This window comes from Lagenorhynchus albirostris, chromosome 1 (assembly GCF_949774975.1).
Source record: "Lagenorhynchus albirostris chromosome 1, mLagAlb1.1, whole genome shotgun sequence".
NCBI lineage: Eukaryota > Metazoa > Chordata > Mammalia > Artiodactyla > Delphinidae > Lagenorhynchus > Lagenorhynchus albirostris.
The window spans coordinates 130670468-130692162 of record NC_083095.1 but is presented as its reverse complement, the minus strand read 5'-3'; the positions used below and the strand labels follow the sequence as shown (position 1 = coordinate 130692162).

The following is a 21695-nucleotide window of genomic DNA, read 5'->3' as shown; positions in this document are numbered from 1 at the left end:
ATAGCATCTGGGCCATGAAACGCATTTTAACAAATTTAAGAGAATAGAAATCACACAAAGTATGTTCTCTGACCACAATGGGGTTCAACTAGAAATAAGTAACAGAAATAAATGGAGCCCCCCCAAATATTTGGAAATAAACACACATCTAAATAATCCATGGGTCAAAGAGTCACAGGGAAAACGAAAAAATACTTTGAATTGAATGAAAAATACAACTTATACAAATTTCTGGGATGCAACAAAAGTACTGAGGGAAATTTATAGCATTAATGCACATATTAGAAAAAGAAAAAACATCTACAATCTATAACCTAAGTTTCCACCTCAGGAAACTAGAGAAAGAAGAGTAAATTAAACCTAAAACAAGCAGAAGAAAGGAAATAATACAAATTAGAGCAGCAAGTAATGAAAATGAAAACAGGAAAACAACAGAAAAAGTAAGACTAAGAGCTGTATATTTGAAAAAATCAGTAAATCAAGGAACCTCTAGCCAGGTGCCAAGAAAACAAAGCTGCAAATCACTGATAACGGATATGAAAGAGGGGCCATCACTACTGATCTCATAGGCATTACAAGTATAATAAGGGAATACAGATCTTCCTCGACTTACAATGGGGTTACGTCCTGATAAATCCATTCTAAGTTGAAACTACTGCAGGTCAAAAATATATTTAATATGCCTAACCTACCGGACATCATAGCTAAGCCTAGCCTACCTTAAATGTGCTCAGAACTTTTACTTCAGCCTAAGTTGGACAAATTCTTCTAACACAAAGACTAATTTATAATAAAGTGTAGAATATCTCACGTCATTTACTAGATACTGTAATAAAAGTGAAAACCTGAATGGCTATATGGGTAACAGAATGATTGTAAACGTACTGGTTGTTTACCCTTGTGACTGCACGGCTGAATGGGAGCTGTGGCTTGCTGCTGCTGCCCAGCATCATAAGAGAGTATCGTGTGGCACATTCCTAGCCTGGGAAGAGATCAAAATTCAAAATTCGATGTACAGTTTCTACCGAATGTGTATTACTTTTGCACCACTGTAAAGTCAAAAAATCTTAAGTTGGGGACTGTCTGTACTTCAAACTCCATGCCCACAGAATTAAGGAAACAGACCAATTCCTTGAAATATATAAATTATGAAGACTCACACAATTAGAAATAGATAACCTCAATAGCCCTATATCTATTAAAGAAACTGAGTCAATAATTAAAAGCCTTCCTTCCGTAAAGAAAGAACCAGCCCCAGATGGTTTCACTGGTGAAGTCTACCAAACACTCAAAGGATAAACAATATGAATTCTCCATAATTTCTTTGAGAAAATAGAAACAGAATACTTCCTAAGTCATTCTGTAGAGAAAGTATTATCCTAATATCAACATCACACAGATATTGCCAGAAAATTACAGGCCAATATATCTCATGAACACAGATGCAAAAATCCTTGAGAAAATATTAGCAAGCAAACAAACAAATAAATAAATAAATGGGGGGAGAACAGACAAATCTCCTGTGCAGAAAAACTGCAAATAGTTTATGTACTCTGCTATAAGAAGGTGGAGCATAGCTCCTTACTCCTTAAGTGTGGGCTGTGTACCGTGACTTCCTTCCAAAATGTATAGTATGGAAAAGGGAAAAAGGAGTCACTTCACAGTGGACATACCTGACAAACACTACCTCAGCCAGGTGATCAGAGTCAACACACACAGTGATCAGTCATGTTGATAGTACATACCTTGATATGATGTGATGAGAATGGAAATTTACCTCTTTGGTCCTCCTCCCCAAAACCCATATTCCCAGTATAATCATGAGAAAAATATCAGGCAAATCTTAACTGAAGGACATTCTACAAAATACTTGACCAGTGCTCCTTGAAACTTATCAAAAACAAGGAAAGTCTGAGAAACTACCACAGCCAAGAAGAGTCTAATGAGATGTGATGACTAAATGTAATGTGGTATTCTGGATAGGGTCCTGAAACAGAAGAAGGACATTAGATAAAAACTAAGGAGCTCTGAATAAAGTATGATCTTTAGTTAATAAGAAAAAGTATCAGTGCTGTTTAACTGTGACAACTATATCTTACTAATGTAAGACATTAACAATAGGGGAAATGGCATGGGATGTAGGGGAACTCCTTATACTATTTTCATAACTTTGCTATAAATCTAAAACTAAAATTTAAAATAAAAAGCTTATTAAAAATATAGGCAGATAAGCAAACTGGACTCAAAGATAAAATTAGTGGACTAGAAAGTAATTCTAGGGATTCTGCCAGAAAAAAACACTTAAGAAGTGGCATGTAAAGGGAAAATTTAAGAGTAGTTAACAGAATAAGTAGCAAGAGCAACAAATGTCAAATACATACCATCATAAAAATTTTCTGGACCTAAACAGATGTCTGTTTTAAAGGAACCACTCAACACTGGACAATATGAATTGGGAGTGGAGGAAGAAAGAAATCAGCATCATGAAACTGCAGAATTCAAAGGGTAAAAATTCCAAAAGCTTACAGAGAATAAAGCTTTAGACTATTATTTAAAGATGAACAAGAAAGATTCCCAACAGTATGCCAAAATACAATGAAACCTTAAAAGAGAGCAAATAATACATTTTCAAATATGCAGTCTTGAAAATTTACTTCTCACACATCCTTTCTGAAAAATGTACTGTAACATATACTTTAGAAAAATAAATTAAAAACAACAATTCCAAGAAAGTATAAATTGTAATCCAAAGAATATAACTGGGGGAAGGTACAATATATGAGCAAGAAGGCAGTGAAAGCAGCGTGATAAAGTTTTTCAATTATCTGGTGAGGGGAAAGATATCATGATTAACCCTAAGTGCTGCTAGGGAAAAATATGGGTAAATATCAATATGTATGTCAAATTTCAAGGATAACTATTTGAAAAATAGAAACAAATTCAGGTGGGTTGGCAGGACTCACACAGATGATAAGTGTAAACCTGTCTATAGTCAATAACCATAAAATAAAAGGAGAACAAAACTTTGAAAATGAAAGACTAGAAAATATACATCAGGCAATGCTATTAAAAAGAAAGCAGGTATAGTAGTGTCAGTATCAGACAAAACACAGTTGAAGGCAACAAGAATTAGGGCCTTCAATGAGTGTTTCCTGTTGATAAAATAAATACCATGTTGTTTTGTTTCTAAGATGCACTTTTTCCACATTTTAACATGTCTGAAATCAGGATGCATCTTATAATCCATGGTGTCTTAGATTTGATGAAACACAGTAATCCACCAGGAAGATAAGTTATGATTCCTAATGCGTTGACAATATAGTTTCTGAATATATAAAGCAATGATAGTTAGAAACACAAGAGCTGAATAAATCTACAATCATACCTTTCTTAGAAATATATTTTCTTAGAAATTGGCAGATTCAGTAGACAAAAATTAGGTGAAGCTCTAAAGGATTTTACAACCATACTTAACAACGATCTAATATTTACGAACCATAATATCCAGCAAACATAACACCCACAGAACTGTCACCAAAAAACTGACCGTGCATTTTATCACAAAAAGAATCTTAAATTCCAATGAATTGAGAAATGCAGTCATCTGCTAACAGTAAGGGAACAGTAGATTTAAAATAACTGCTATACAGGGAAGGAGGAGGGAGGAGACTAGAAAAACTTAAAATGATTTCCCAGCAGTCTGAGGCCCAAATAAAGCTGGTACTTATGTATTCAGTACTGGTCTTCCTGGTTGTGAGAGAATAACATACGCCAAAATAAAATAATTCAAAACTATCCAAATACCTGAAATGTCCATTAGCACCGTTGCTGAATAGCTAAGAGACTGGTTAGGGGCACAATGCAGTGTGAACACATACTCACAAAAACAGTTGGTTAAGGCTACTTATTTTGAGTATTCAGTTTCAAAGAAAGGGAATAGAGTTGCATGTGAATGTTCCCACAGACTTTAAAGCTCCCCCTCTGAGGAACTAAGTCCCAAAGGTAGAGCAGAACTAATCTGATACCAGAGGAAGGCACTCTATTGGACAGTTTTCATAGGCATATGTTCTGAAAAGCAGCCCTGGCAGTGAACTGCTGCTTTAAACAAATGACTTATATAAACAATTGAAGGAAGTTATAAAACAAAATGAACACAAAACATTCCTCCCATTCTTGTGTGCAGGAGAGATGTTTCAATTTTAAGGAAGTCATCTGACATTTTCCTGACATCAAAAGCACTCATTAAAAAAGGTGTGCCAGTGGCTGATGACGCACCTATCACAGCAGTGAGCCCAGAAAAAAGGCAGCCTTCTCTCCTTTCATCCTAAATCAAAACGCTATCTTCTTAACAAGATTCCAAAACCCAAGAGGAAAGGAAAGACAAAATGTGTAAAGGTATTTCTGCTCATTACCCGTTTAGACTAACAAAAAGGGAAAACTGACTTTGTTCCAGTGTGCTTAATGATTAACATTAACTCTAATCATAACCAATTTTCCAAGACATTTGAGTATTAGCATTTTTAAAAATTCAGATTCAGAAGTCCAAAGTCTAACAGTTTTTATTTCCTCTGACTGTGTAAAAAGTAATAGAATACAAGTAGTACCTAATCCAAATCTTTAACAAAACTACTTGACAAGAAACTACATCTACTCAGATTTGTAAAGGGGTGTAAACTGAAGAGGAGCTCTAAAAATTAGGAGACAATTGTCATCAGACTAGAATCCAGCTAAAAAGTCAGGAAACGGTCAGGAAGAAACTGTGTAAGAGGAAACTCAGAGAGTAATTCTGCTGGTGAACAAAGGCTGTTTCTTAAAATATGCATATAGCTAAAATATTAGGACATTACAGTAGTTATGAGGCAGTAGTAGCATTTAAAATGCTAATACTATAGACAAAATTTCTCAAAATGCATATCAAATTATACTATACATTTTATGTCTGGTGATCTCTTAAGCATGCATCAATCAGGAGATATTCTCAACATCAACAACACTAAAATCTAAAATGAAAACCACTCTGATCCAGTACTGAAACTATATGAAATCAAGGCTATAAGCAGCCAGATTGTCAGTGATGTCTTTTAGACCCAAATGATATTCTGCCAACTATGACATTACTGTGTAATTTAACATCTTTTAAACATAGCTACCAATTAAAAGATATTCAGACATACTATCTTCCTTCTGGTGTTTTAGCACTGCATAATGGATTCTTTCTTTATAACAAAATAATAGCAACAATTCAAATTCAAGCCTGCTCTTTGATAATCTCTAAATCCATTTTGTGTCCAGAAAGGTCATCTGCAAAACTTCTATTTAACTGCTAAACACCAAAAATTATAATTAAGGCACTAAGTTATTACCTGGACCTCACAAGTCCTGGTCTTAAGTTCATGACTTTTGATATAGATGAATTGTTAAACATTAAACAAACTAATCATACTTTTATTTCTACTTCTACCTCCCCAGAACTATCTAAAAACAGAGCAGCAATTACAGCACAACTCAACAGTAATGGGGACAAACTTTCCTAACCTAAGTAGGCTAAGATCATAACCCTGTTTTATACAGAGAATCTCTCTACTTGTATTTAGTGTAAAACTTCAATTTTTTCCTCTCCCTTATCTTAAATATCCAAAAAAAATCACAAATCTTGTCCTATCTTCTTTGTAGAAACATCCAGTTGACTTTAATAAATATTTCCCATGTATGAGCCATTGAGGGATAAAAAGAATTTCTCTTTCCACTGTCACCGCCCAGTTGAGGGTCTCAAACATCACATCTGATTTGGTAGAAAATTCTCCTAATCAGTATCACAGATACCATTATTTTTCTCTCTAAACGCATTCAACACATTTCAAATACACTAATCCTCCTAAACTGCTACTGTTTCTTCATGTACCTGAAAATTGCTAGGGTCTTCCAGCTACTCAAAAAATTCCAACCTTTTGACTTGGTATTAAATAATCTGGTTTGGACACATCTTCCAGGATGTACAATCTTGTATTTATACTTTTCTGAGAACGCTGAACTGTACTGCTTTCTATTGTTCAAATGCAGTTTGAGTCTTCTTACTTATACACCTGAAATGTCATTCTTTTTTCCCCTTTGTGTAACATGACCAATCTAAAATCCCATTCATCCTTCTATGCTCAGTTTAAATGCCATATTCTTCAAGAAGCCTTCCTTGTTTTTCAAATCTAGCAGAAAGCATTTCTTCCCATTCAGAATTACAGTACCACTCTGGCGTTTAGCACAGCTTGTACTGCAGTTCTTAAGATTCATAATCCAAAACCTCTACCCTATTAACTATTTAGAACCTTTTAGATTCAATAAATTAGCAATTATTGGAGTGACTTTAGAACATACTGTCCACACTCAGATAACTCTGCGAGTGAAAAAAGGCACTTTTGGTAATTATGGTGGGACAACAGACATAAACTAGGACTGTCTCTGGCACACTAGATGCATGATCATCCTTGCAAAATGATATACCTGACCAACCTTATCAATAAGTGTAACCACAGTAGACTGTAGATTTAAAAGACTAAACTTGAAATTAAAAGAACGTAAATGATCTCTGTCTTAAAAATATTAAACTAGGGACTTCCCTGGTGGCTCAGTGGTTAAGAATCCGCCTGCCAATGCAGGGGACACAGGTTCGATCCCTGGTCCAGGAAGATCCCACATGCCATGGAGCAACTAAGCCCGTGTGCCACAACTGCTGAGCCTGCACTCTACAGCCCACGAGCTGCAACTACTGAGCCCACATGCCACAACCATTGAAGCCCGCGTGCCTAGAGCCCGTGCTCGGCAACAAGAGAAGCCACCGCAATGAGAAGCCCGCTCATCACAATGAAGTGCAGCCCTCGCTTGTCACAACTAGAGAAAGCCTGCGCAACGCAATGAAGACCCAATGCAGCCAAAAATAAACATAAATAAATTTATTTAAAAAAATTAAACTTCCTGAAGTGATAGAAGTGAATTTTGAAACTGAAAACCTAATTATCAGTCCTAACTTTGATGCCAACTAGCTATGTGATATAAGGCAAGTCACTTAACTCAGTCTCCAGCTCAGCTAGACTAGATACTCAGGTCTCTAAGGTCCATCCCAGCTAGACTCTCCATGATTTTACATTACTTCTCCTGATGGCCTATATAGTAGGGTTAGTAACTATAAATCTCGATTTATTTACACAGTATGTGTACTCAAGAAAATACTTGTTGGTTTAACAAAACAAATTTGCTTTCAATATTTTAACGAATTATAGCTGTCTTAGTATTTATATGACATGATTCATCTTCCAGGGAAAAAATGCTGTAACAGAAGATATTATATTTGGAGATAAGAAGATAAGCTTTTGGAGATAAGAAGATAAGCTATTTGGAGATAGTTACCAAATACTCTTAACAACCTATTTTTTTCTCCCACAGCATTTTCTTTCAAGAAATAAAAACTCAGAAAGTTTTAAACTACCCTGAACAAAGTGAAAATCACTATGTATAGACCTGATTGCAATATTCCAAGTTTAATTTCTAATAGTTTTTATTTGGCTTTTCAAAATTTTACAGTAGTACATTGTTCTATCCTCCTCATCTTCAGACTTTTCCAATTCTACTCCTCAGATACAAGCACAATTAACAGATTGTTGTGTAGATCTTTAAAAGTTTCTTACACATATAAGCATACATAAATCTTTATCACTCTCCTACCTTTTCCACCCAAGAAATCTTTTCTGCTACTTGCTTAATAATAAAACTTAAGTATTTTTCCATATCTACCTTATACAGATCTACATTATTAACAGGTACCGGGTATTCCATTGTATTCATGTATTTAATCAGCCCCCTTATTGGTTGCATTGATTGGATTGCTTTCAGATTTATGCTAGTCTAACACAAATATCTTTAAATATTTGGTAACTATACCTGCAAGATAAATTACTATAAAGAGAGTTATGTGATAAGAGGGTATGTGAATTCTAAATTACTAAACTGCATTTCAAAAAAATTTATATTGTCATCAAGAATGCAAAACACCAGTCTCCTCATACGCAAGTTTGATGAGAATAGAGAAGTTAAAAAAAAAAAAAAAAAGGTAAACCTCTAAGTACCGACATGTGCATAAAATACTGTTTGGTAAAATCACAAAAGAATGATTTCACACCTTCAAATAAAAAGTTTATACATGAATGTGTGTATGTGTATATATAAGCATAAAACACACACACAGAGACTTCTCTAATGCTCAGGTCCCAACTAGCATATCCCATCAGAAAGGCCTCTCTGTCTATCCTATTTAAAGTAACTCCCAATATACTCTCAATAATTCTTTAACAGAGCATTCTTTTTATTTCCTTTAAGTAGACATAAAAGCTGAATTATTCTGTTTATTTACTTGCTTAACGTCTGTCTCTGTTAATACAACAGAAGCACTGTGAAGGCAGAGAATCATGTCTGCTTGTTAGCTATTTAATCCCTACCACTTAGGGCAATGGATATAGAATTTTATATTACATACAGAACTTTGTTCAACAAATATTTACTGAACAAATAAATACATATACAATGTTAACAAGGGCTATCTCTAGAAAGTGAGATAGGGGAAGGGTTAAAAGAAAGGTACAGTTACTTATATTTCAGTCAATTATGCATTCTTATTTTTGACAATGAACATGTATTATGTTCATCTATTTCAGTGCCAAGTTTAGTTTTATTTCAAATACCTTGCAATCTGGTCACATAGATCTTTTTTCTTGTTTTACAAATTTAAATGATATAATTGACTATTAAATGGATTTCTGTTGTCTACTTAAAAAAAATCCTCAAACCTTGCTTCATGAAGTTAACCTTTTATATGCACTTTGATTTGGATTAATGCCAACTACTGAATTCCTATTCAGTAGTTTTGCCTTTGTATATTCTTTCAAATTACTATTACCTTAGGACTTCCCTGGTAGCGCAGTGGTTAAGAATCTGCCTGCCAATGCAGGAGATACGGGTGTGATCCCTGGTCTGGGAAGATCCCACATGCCATGGAGCAACTAAGCCCAAGCGCCACAACTACTGAGCCTGTGCTCTAGAGCCTGCAAGCCGCAACTACTGAACCCACCCGCCGCAACTACTGAAGCCTCTGCACCTAGAGCCCGTGCTCTGCAACAAGAGAAGCTACCGCAATGAGAAGCCTGCCGACCGCAACGAAGAATAGCCCCCACTAGCCGCAACTAGAGAAAGCCCGTGCACAGCAAGCAACAAAGACCCAACGCAGCCAAAAATAAATTTAAACATTTAAAAAAGTACCTTAAGGTTAGAGTACTTAAAATTTACAAAATACTTCACATATATTATTCTATTTGTCCCTCAGATGTGTGCTATGCAGAGATTATTGTTTATACTTATAGATAAGAAAACCGATGCTCATAGAGATTACCTCATCTTAGTAGGGTTGGAACATAAAGCCAATACTTCAGATTTTGAGCACCAGGTTTGTTTTGTTACATGTGGCAGGTAACATAAAATTAGCTGGCAATGTCTTAATCTTTTTGCAAACAATGTATCTATTTATTTCAATACCTAAAGAGTGTTCTGAAAAGCACCTTATATTTAATGCACCTATTTCTAAAACAACTGCATTTAACAGATTATTTGAGTGATGTGGGGCCTCAGAGATCATTTAATTCCTTAATTTTAAATAAAATTTAAAAATCACAGAATTTCAGTGCCTGATTCAATCACTCAGCAAGTTAATGGCAGATAAAAACCAGAACCCAGGCATTGACATTAGATGCATTTTCAATATTAGAAAGTTCCTAGACATGGAATTCATGCTAAGAAGTCAAATTTCATCAGAGTTGTCTTGAGTTAAAAGTTTTATTAAAGTTATAATTACTGCTACAAAAAAGCAAAATAACTGATTAGAATTTACCCTTTGATTAAAATCAACACCAACTATCACACATTCTAAGTGCTTTAGATTTAAAATATTCCACTAATGACTAACAATTTCCTGCTATCTAGCCAACTTTTAATCATGCCAGGTCATTAGTCACTTATTCCAGAACTTCTACTATTCAATATTTACCTCAGATACTATACGGAATTTTTTACAAATGTTTCTGTCAAAAAAAAAGGAAAGCTCAGGAACCTTATCTACCACAGCCATAATATCCTAGAAGTCATTTAATTAGTCGGTAAAATATGAATTTCCTTTACTAAAAACAAGTTCGTATTAATCCCTTTTCACCAACCCATTTTCCCTTACTGGAACTAAAAAACTGCCAATTATCAGACTTGACATGAATGAATATACAAAGAAAAATCGTATTTGTGTTTTTATATCTCAAGACACATGATAGTTTTGGAATCTATTTTTAAATTCCAACTGACACAAAGAAAGGATAATAAAAAGTTAACTGACAAAAACACATTTTACCTTAATTCTTATTACTCATACTTGCAGTACTTTATATGCCAATACTTAAAAAAATCATTCAACAGATGATTATAAGACATAAAGTATATTAGCATAAAATAACATAATTTGAACTAGCAGCAAATAAAAATAATACTGTTATGTTGTTAAAATATTTTAAAAGCCACAATCTTCTAAAATCAAGAGTTGCTGCTCCTAAAATGCATAAGAGTAAAGTTAAATACTAAAAAATGCATTTTAAATGTTTTAATTAAGGAAGTATGTTTGACATCCAACTCAGAGAAACAAAGAATAGAATGGTGGTTGCCACGGGGTTGACGGATGGGGGAAAAGGGGAGATGCTGGTCAAAGGGTACAAACTTCTAGTTTAAGAGTTATAAGTTCTAGGGATGTAATGTACAGCATGGTGGCTATAGTTAACAATTCTGAGGTGTATACTTGGAAGTTGCTATGAGAATAGAACTTTAATGTTCTCTCCATAACAACAAAATGGTAATTATGTGAGGTAAAGGATGTGTTAACTAACTTTATTGTGGTAAACATTTTGCAATATATACATTCATCATCACATTGTACACCCATTGTTCATCTTAAACTTATACAATGTTTTATATGTCAATTAGACCTCAATAAAGCTGGGGGAGGGGGAGGAAGTATGATTGAGACATACTCATTCTCAAATTCTATTTCCCAATTTGATTAGAAATACTGTTTCCTAGTGTTGTTGCACAGATGTTTTATATATTTTAACTATAATTATGAAATTTCATTTAATGTTCATAGGTGATAATTAACTTAAAAGCCATGCTGTCCAATTATATCACAGGCCAATTATGGCTGCTTGAAATTACCTTCTTGCAGCCAAGCACTAGCCAAAAGGCTGATGACCAGGATTTATAACTACACACTTCCAAGAAGAATCAGAAAATTCCCTCTACAAAAATAAGACTGTGTCAAAGATGCTCAAATACTTTCAGATTATTATTAAACAAGGCCGTGATCAATCTGATCCTGTTCTGACTTTACAGGCCTCCTTCCTACAGGAACAGATACTCTATTCTGTTTCCATACTGAGCCAGGTCCTCTTATTAACATCTGGAAATCTTATCATTTGAGGTCTATTACAAAGGAAACACTTTCCATGAAAAAACTTCCCTGTTGACACAGAATTCCTCTCTTCTGAATTGTATGCTGCCTTATTTATATTATAAAAATAACACTTATTATGGACTAGTATTAATGTCATACATATCTCTTACATCCCTTACAACATCATAAACCTCAGAAAGGCAGAGATCAGATCTTATAAACCGTTACAGTCTCTCTTTTAGTTTTCCCACATAAATATTTATCTTACAAATTAAAATAGCAAATTAATAATATGACATTTACTCTCCTTCCTAGAATCTGTGCATCCTTAATGCATCCCTGACAAGGTCACTAAAAATTTTCACCAGCTCACAAAACATCGTCTGTTTTTGAAAGGTTGTTTCAAAAAGAATAAAACACACATTATGACTATAATTATTATGCCATCCAAGCATTTTCAGAGGAAAGTCCGGTTAGGATTAGTTTAGCATCCTCCTAGCAAAGCCACCATTTATACTGTTAGTGTTAAATCTATAATGGTAATCACAAGCACAAATATACTGAAGTCCCTTTATTTAGTTCCATGGAAATAACCCTAGGAGAGCCATGACATGTACTAAGGAAAAACACTGCCACTAATAAAAAGAAATAAGCCTATCTACCTCACTTATTCTGTTAATGCCTTATTTGGGAATCATACTCAGGCATTTTGCCAAAATGGAAAAGTGATATGCTTCTACTATATCGTTTTCAATGTAAAGGGAAAGGTAAGATGACAGACAAACATAGGAAGAAAAAGAGCAATTCTACTATTTTACGCCCTTTTATGACAGTACTCTGAAATACATTCTCAAGAAATAGCATATTAAAATCCTACATGCTATTTTAGTGAAAAGACAGAGTAGCTTTGCCCATTAGTTTCCCTGATCACAACGCAACCGGAACTTAAATTTGACTCAGACACCCAATGAGATGTCTAAAGCAGCCTCTTTTTCATGCATTCTTGAGAAACACACAAAATGAAAAATGCTTTCCCTGCTAAAACAAATAGTACACCCAACCGTTATCAATTTCATAAAAACCTGTCATCCAACAATTCAACTTCTAGTAATTTAGTATGAGAAAATAATCATATAAAGAAGTTCTGCATAGCCTCATTCATCATAGTAAAAAAACAGGGAACAGTTTAAATGCTAACCAATGGGGAATCATTTATATAAAACAAAGTGTATATTTACTATTCAACAATGAAAAATGTTGACACAGATGTATACTCACTGACATGGAAAGATGTTCACAGCATGCTGTTGCAAGAAAATAGGTTATAAAACCATATACACATCTGTGTGTGCTCATACGCAGTACTCCTAGATGGCAGGGTTTGAAGCATGTGCTTGTAATCAATTTATTGTCTTTCAGCTCCAAATTCATACTTTATTGCCTGCTCTGCAAAAAGGAAGCTGGGCCCTTTACGTATTTTTCCTTTGCTGACATGTGTTAAAACTTTATCAGTACAGCGTGCTGGTGAGTAGCTTCCCTCAATACCCCAACCCCACTGGTGGTTTTTTAGCAGAATACCTTCACTGAGACACCTCCCTGTGAACAGCTTTTGCCCAGCACAATAGACAGGAGGTTTTGAACAAGCTTCTATGGGATGGCAGCACAGCAACTTCTCCATCATCCATTAAACCATGGCCACACCCTCTCTAACATGATTTGGATCAGCCCTGAGAGGGGCCTTTTCCTGAACATTCTCAGACCTACGGGATGGGGCTGCTCCTTATGTCTGCCATTCTTTTATATTCATTAGAATTCTCTTTACTCCTTACTAGCCAACCCCTTGCCACTCCAATCCCTGGTTACAGTTAATAATTTTTAATAAAGAATATTTAATTCTTTAGTTTTTGCTCAAATTACCGTGTGGTTTCCCCAGAACTGACCCTGACTGATGTGAGTTTTTTTTTTCCCTTCTTACTTTTCAATGTTGTCTGAATTTATAATAAGCATTTTAAAATTTTTTTTTGCGGTACGCGGGCCTCTCACTGTTGTGGCCTCTCCCGTTGCGGAGCACAGGCTCCGGACGCGCAGGCTCAGTGGCCATGGCTCAGGGGCCTAGCCGCTCCGCGGCATGTGGGATCTTCCCGGACCGGGGCACGAACCCGTGTCCCCTGCATTGGCAGGTGGACTCTCAACCACTGCGCCACCAGGGAAGCCCTCTTAAGCATTTTTTGTGTGTGAAAATCAGAAAAGGCAAGTTTATTTTGGAAAAATTAAAGAAAAATTCACTACTAAATAAACATTAAGTAAAGTTTTTCTACTTTAATAGATCAGAAATATATTTGTAAGATTAAAATGACTGAAATCTGAAGAACATTCATTTGTGTAAGACTATAAATGTTCAGTTTTTCTTTTCTTAATACCAATTTCTTTTCAACATTATCCAAAATTGTGTTTCTAGGTCATTTAAAAAAACAGAAATGATTTAGACTGCTATTTTTTTCTCTCTTAGTTATGCCATATATTAGCCTTTACAAACAGGTTATTAATCACTAGATATCCTGGAATGATAGCTCCTGTGATAGGTCCTAGTTCCTCAAACACAGTCAGCCTCTTTCATCTTACTATTTCAGCCCCTCTTACCATGTTCAAGGATTATCAGTTGGGCTCCAGCTTGTGCATTTCCAACATCATTTTCAGCAATGCACTGATAGAACCCTTCATCTGATTTCACCAGACCCAAAACTTGAAGATTATGTTCCTTCTGAGGAAGAAAAACATAAATAAAATTTTATGATTTAACTGATAAACATCAGTTCAAAATCTCAAGGATATGCTCTTTCTGGAGAGGAAAAACAAGTAAAATTGTATGATTCAGTTACTGAATATTATCTACCTATGAACTTGTTAACTCAATTTTATTGACAAGATACTGACTCAAGTGACTAGAAAAGGAAACACTATCATTAACAATTACGAACTCAATCCTTATAGAAAGTCTTATCTGCAATGTATGCAAACTTACACCTTTGCTTGGAAAAATAAATACCATGTGACCATAGTGAGAGTCTGAATTTGTGAATTCAAGGCATTTTCTTAAGATTATCTCTAATATCAATAGTTCTAACAGATAAGTTAAATGAGGCCACATATATAAAAGCTTTTCTTAAACTATAAAGTACTAAATGAATGTCAACTATAGTTATTGTTATTGATATTTTAAAAAATAGTATGAAAATAATGATAAAAGAGGAAAAATGCTAATTTAACCATAACACGCTGCCTTTTAATTAGGGTTAAATACTTGTGAATTACTTTTTGTAACATATGAGATTACGTACTTTAAAAATAGAAAATGTATTCCTATGAAGAATGAATTAGTTATATGAGAAATTTGTAATGAGACATTAAGTCTTGAACAACCATAATTACTTCTGATTATGTCTATGAATGTCAGGTATGCATCCTAAGATATGTCATTAATCTTTATTACTAAAACCTAGATAATTCTGTTAACAGGATGTTAGATAATGATAATAATGACAGTGGATAATATTTACTAAGCATTTCCTATATACATATAAAGTAAAAAGAAATAATGACTGAGTCTTCTTAAGTAGACTTAAGGCTACTAATTTACTTTTGCTTTACTTTTTAAAAGAATCTTTATGTTTATTTTCACAACAACTGTCCAACACTGGGCCACCCTTATTTTGAAGGGTCTGGGCATCAGTATAAGAAAGACAGACTTCTGCTCCTTGAATAGAGAGCTATGAAGACAATTGGTACATGTGAATACACACACAGGATAATCATTACCCAGAAAGTGGTGGCGGCTGTGTTAAAGAGTGCTAGTACGTCCGAGGAGGACTAGACTGTTGGTCAGGAGATGTGGACTTCAGGCTGAGTTCGAACACTGACTTGCTCTGTGATCTTACATGAGCTACCAAAATATTTCTGGGCTCAGCTTTCTCATCAGTCAATGAAGAGATTATATTCTAAGCGAATTTTTCTATCTTCATCTTATATACACCATTTCATGTACTACAGATAACAGATCTCTTGGTGATTACATTTAAAGATATTTAAAGGTTTCAGAGATAAGTTTCTTTGAAAAATACTTACTACAATCTTAAAGTAATCACTTGGGATAACCATATCCCCATTCTTGACCCACTTCACAGTTGGAGTTGGCTTCCCAGTCACTTCACATTCAAATACAATATCCATAGATTCATGAGCATATATATTAGTAGGCTGCTTCAGGAATTCAGGTTGAGCTTTAAAACAGAAAGAAAATTAAGGTATTAATAAAAATAAAAATAGGTAGCTATTTATATCTCAAGCAATTTTTAAAAATCATAGAATTAATAGGATTTTTAATTATTTGAGGCTTTCATATGTTTTCATAAAAACATAACAAATACATATTTAAAATATATGTTAGGGACATGATATCTTTAAAAATTGATATTCTGGCATAATTGACTGGCAGAATAATTATAACAATAATTTCTGAGTTTCTCTGTTGAGAAATATTTACTAAGTTGACTGTTTTGAAGAAAATGAAAATAGGAAAGTTCTAAGCTGTCCAAAAATTGAATATTGAAGTCTATTTCCCTAAGATTTAAACCATTTTAGAAAAGCCATGATTACAATTCAAAAAGAGCTGAGAAGACTGACATTATCTTCCTTTTCAGTCAGCTTGATGAGTAACAAAAGAACCCAAAAAGTAATACAAATGTCACATTAGAGGCCTTAAATAGTTTACTCACAGAAACACACACACACTTCCATTAGTAACACCCTTCATTACATGCAATGGTTTTTAAGGGTGGGAGGTAGAGTGACAGAATCTTTGGGAAAAAGTTAAATGTATTTGAAAAAGCTTGATTATCCCATTGTCTCCCTTTCCCCTTAACCCAAAGTTGTAAATCACTGACTCAAATAGATTCAGTAAGACTTTGAATTTAAAGGGTAAAAGTAGATCATCTAGTCCAACTTCCTACCTAATGCCATAATTTCCTATTCCTGCTACATCCATGACAAGTGGTCTTACAAATCCGTTTGAAGTTCCAAATGACAAGGAACTCCCTATATCACAAAGAAGACAACAACAGCAGTTTTTTTTTTTTAAACAGTTGAGTTAAAATGTGCTCAGCCTGCTGGAATTTTGATTGGGACTGGACTGAATCTGCAGTTTGACACCTTAACAATACGGAGTCTTCCTTTCCATGCACATGGTTTATCTCTCCATTTATTTAGATGTTTGGTTTCTCTCATCTCTGTTTTATATATTTCAATATACAAATTTTGTTCATACTTTATTAGCTGTATCCCTAAGTATTTTAAATTTCTTGGTGCTACTGTAAGTGGTACTTTTTTTTTTTTTTAGTTTCTAATTGTTCACTGCTAGTATCTAGAGATGAAACTGATTTATGCATATTGACCTTTTATCCTGTGGTCATGTTAAACTCATTCATTAGTTCTAGCAGCTTTTTATAGACAATTCTGGGATTATCTACGTAGACAACCATGTTGCCTGTGAATAGAGAGAGTTTTATTTCTTCCTTTCCAATCTTCTTTCTTTTTTCATTTTTTTAATCTATTGCACTGGCTAGAGGGGACAGGTCCTGGGAAGAAGTCCAGACTAGCTTTATAATTTGGGTAAATGAAGAGTAAGAGTATAGAGAGCAGGTAGAACCCCAGGTAAGCAGTAGAAGCCAAAGATGGTAAGAATGTAACACAGTGATGCAAGATCAAGAAAACATAAGTGTACAACTAGATGAAGTAAGGGAAATCTATTAGCAGTGAATTTAACTCTCTTTTCAAACATTGGTTAGTCATCTGTATTCTTTGGTGAATTATCTGTACACATACTCTGCTATTTTTTCAATTAGAGTGTTCACAATTTTCTTATCTATATGTAAGAGCTTTTCACATAATGCCAGTTATTAATTTATGGCCTCTCAGCTCCAAATCCACTCTTCTTTGTAATGATGGATGTGGACCTTTGCCAGCTGATGCAATGTTAGACTTTGTGAACAGAGGACACTGGAGGGACATTGTAAGGCATGGCAGAAGAAAAGGTTTATCTTTCAGGTTGGGGTGTGCTGTTCTTCTCGGCCCTACAGTGTGGCAGCTAGAAGGTATGTGGGAGAACCATTGGTGATCACCCTCCTGCAAGTTTCTCTGCTCAGTCTCTAGTAAGTTTCTCCAGTTTACTCTAGCAGGTAGCTTTCTGTGCAGGAGCTCTGACTGTTAGCATTCCATTAAACAGCATCCAATATATCAGCTCTGACTCAAGGCACCCCGCTGGGGAACTTCCTGCTCATCATCAGTCAGGCCCATGGCATCCCAGCAGGTGGCTTTCCACACACCAGCTCAGGCCTGTGGCATCCAACAGGCGATCTCCTGTGGACCAGTTTGGCCCATGGGCTGTGTTCTCTGGCAGTGACTACACTCTCTCCAAGGTCTGAATTGCAACCTTGAGTAAGGGTGCCCTCTTCCAAGTTTGTTCCTTTTTTTGGATTCTCTCCCTCGGCTCTTGAGGTAGTAGCTAATTCTTATATTTACTCTTTCTTTATTCTTTAGAATCCTACTTTATCCTATTTAGTAGTTAAAGCACCTTTTATTAGTTAATAATTATTTATGTTTAATTCTCCTTGTTCAAATTCCTGGTGCAATTTCTGGCTCCTGACTGGACCCTGACTAATACAGTAAGATATTAATCCTTTCTCTTACATGCCAATATTTCTTCTCAGCTGTTTCTTTTGTCTTTTTAAATTTAGGATGCCTATTGTATCAAAGTTTTAAATCTGTATGTGGTAAAATTTTTTAGTCCTCTCTTTTTTTGGCATCTGTATTTTATTATTCTTACTCCAAAGGGTTTTCCTTGCTTCCATACTATAAAAATATTCACTTACTTTTTCTTCTAGTATGTCTATGAAACAATCTTGACTTCACTGAGTTAAGCATCCAGCTTTATATTTTTCTAAACAGCAACTCCAGTAGTCCCAATCAAAGTAACCAATTTGAAATAGTTTTAATATTTAAATCCTATATACTCTTAGGGGTTTATTTTGCATATTAAGTGGTTTCATTGACCTGTTTATTCCTGGGCCAGAACCACAAACTTAATGATTGTTACTATATAGTATTTTAAAATACTTGGCAGAACAAGTACTCTCCTAATTTATTCCTTTATTTCCTCAAAAATTTCCTAACATGTTCATTAAGATGTTTTTTCCCAGATGAATTTAATCTTTGCTTATGTTTCTCTGTTCCTTCTCAAAGAAAACAAACAAGTTGAAGATTTCTTTTTGTCCTTGAGAATATTCTACTAGGTATATATAGTTTAATTACTATTTTAAATTTATTTGGAACAGTAACTTTCACTTGGAATTTTAACTTTCTGTGTGGCTATACTACCAACTAGTTACACATATAGAGTCATTTGTTTCATTTTACTTCCCCTTTTCAGCCATTTTAAATCTGCAAAAAAGGGTATATTCCAACAAGTCTTGCTTCTAACCCTGTTTTCTCTACCTTTTCCCTCCCTTCTCCTATAGGTAACCATTAATTTTTTTGAATGATTTACCTTTCATTTAAAAAATTATAAGCAAACAAACACAATTTGTACCCACCCCTCATCTTCAGATTAGTTATGTACTAAACAATTTTTTCTACCTTCAAAGCCTTCAATCTTAACCACTATGGTACCATGTTTCTGAGGAATTGACATATCCCTTAAGTCTAAGGGACTGAGGCGCCCCCTGAAGCAGAGTATGTAATTCTGGAAAACAGCAAAATTCTCTTCAAAAGAAAATCCAATTGATATAATTTTAGTATGCATTTTCAGTAAACAGACTTTCAAAGACTATCAGAAAAAAATCATCACAAACAATGTTCAATTCATCATTTACTTTTCCCTTTCATGAATTATAAAATAATGCCTTTAAAATGTTCTCCAGATTTTAACCTCTCTGTAGATAGTATTCACACCAATTAAACATAATGTAAGAGCAGATGTTTGTGGTTGGGAAGTTAAATTGATAACCAGAGAGCAAATGAGTCAATTACCATAAGAAAATAAGCATCGTAATGGAAGATTATGCATTTTGTTACCAAAGAGATAATTAAGCTTCAAATTCTCTTTGACAGCTCCCTATCCCTTCTAATGCCATCATCATTACAAGAACAATTTTAATTGCTAAATGCACAAGTAGAACTTAATACTAAAACATATTACACTTGCAAAATTCCCTTACTGGAAACATCACTTAATTCCATAACTATTATATAATGATGGAAATTGCCACTCAATTCAAACAGAAAACAATACAGGGCCAACACCAAAGTTTCAAGGTTACTTTATTATGCTGTTATTTAGAAGATTATAACCAGTTTTGTTTACATTAGCTCTGAAATGTTGGAGTTCCTATTGTTTGATTTTAAAGGTTTAGACACTGAAATTCTTAAAAAGCACTTTAAGCAGAGAAATAAAGCAACTTTGTCCATTTTATGTTAAACTGCACACTGCACACTTGCTGTTCCTAAGCTTCTTTTCAATAATTCACAAAATTACATGTAAGTCCTTAAAAAAATCCCAACAAATAAAACCCAAGCATTTTAAAGTCTGAAATCCCCTCAGGGATGTTGTCTGACAGTCTAATCACAAGTCTGCTGTAAGTACTGGCTCAACTAACAAAAATACATTAGAACCCTCCAATACTTCTTGAGAAAGCGTCTTGTTCCAAAGAAGATGAATGTTGTCCTTAATCTCCAGGTGAAACAGGTGAAATCAATTATGAAGCAACATTATGACAGAATTGCCACACGACCTTGAAATTACATTTCTATCCTATCCCTGTACCTCCACATCCAGTTGCACTGCATTTCCTTACCCCTACCCTCTCAACTTAGCTAACAGGTACTCATCCTTCAGATCTCTAAAAACAATTCCTTAAAGAAGCTTTTCCTGATCCATAGCCGCCCCCCCTTTTCCTCCCCAGTCCTAGGCCATCACTGCCCTATTTACCATTGAAACCCCAGTGGCCTAAACCATAATAGGTGTTCAATGCATATTTGTTAAAATCAATGGTTACTTGAATTCTAAAAATTCCATTAATCGGCACTATCAGAAAATTAGATGTTGAGAATAAGAATTTTTTTCAAGGGGCTTCCCTGGTGGGGCAGTGGTTGACAATCTGCCTGCTAATGCAGGGGACACGGGTTCGAGCCCTGGTCTGGGAAGATCCCACATGCCGTGGAGCAACTGGGCCCGTGAGCCACAACTACTGAGCCTGCGCGTCTGGAGCCTGTGCTCCGCAACAAGAGAGGCCCGCGCACCACAGTGAAGAGTGGCCCCCGCTTGCCACAACTAGAGAAAGCCCTCGCACAGAAATGAAGACCCAACACAGCCAAAAATAAAAATAAATAAATAAATAAATAAGAATTTTTTCAAGGACTCTCAAGCTTCTCAAGGATTTAATGTTTTATACCACTGCTTCTCCAATAGGAATTCATACATCTAATCTTTGCTGTGAATTTTCTGCATAAGTTTTAAAATGTGCTTTTAAATGTTTATAATATAAAATCTTAATAATCATATAACTTCAGCACTCACATTTATGTTTATAAGTTGGCTTTTGTGACTGTAGAATTTAATCCTAGTGCAATGTTTCTCAAAATTAGGGTCTCAGGGTCCTTAAAGCTCTTAAATTTGACAAACAGCTCTACACATGGTTTTTTGGTGAAGAATTCACAGAAATCTTTATTAAATATAGGTTCCCCTTCCCTGACAAGCCTGAACATACTTATTCTTTGTAATGATATCCCACTATTATCATGATGAACATTAATTGTGTGCCACATTTACACAGAGAAGGTATGAAGGCCTCATGGTTGATTATTTTCACTTAGTATTATACATACATTAGATATGCTCCCTAAATAGCTAAACTCAATTTGTAAGCCCTCTGCTTTTCAGCATTGTAGGAGCATACAAATGACTTGAAGAGGTTCATAGACTATTTGCAGAGATATGCAAAGATACTTAGAAAAATGTTGGTTGTTGGGTTTCACCACACATGTTTGAGAATTCCAAAAGATAAGGCCATATAATCATCATCTTGACAAGTTCTCCCAGATTATTCTATCATGCTAAGGTGTGAGA

The 21695-nt window shown here is 34.8% G+C and overlaps 1 protein-coding gene across 9 annotated transcripts in view; it reads right to left on the bottom strand.

Annotated features, from left to right (window-relative positions):
- Positions 1–21695, bottom strand: part of NEO1 (neogenin 1) — a 241340-nt gene that overhangs the window by 91948 nt on the left and 127697 nt on the right. For all 9 annotated transcript variants that reach the window (XM_060169920.1, XM_060169973.1, XM_060169940.1 and 6 more), the window contains exons 6-7: positions 15644–15798; positions 14162–14282 (exon numbers count right to left, since the gene is read on the bottom strand). In XM_060169920.1, the coding sequence (XP_060025903.1) occupies positions 14162–14282; positions 15644–15798 (276 nt within the window). The remainder of the gene's footprint in view (positions 1–14161; positions 14283–15643; positions 15799–21695) is intronic.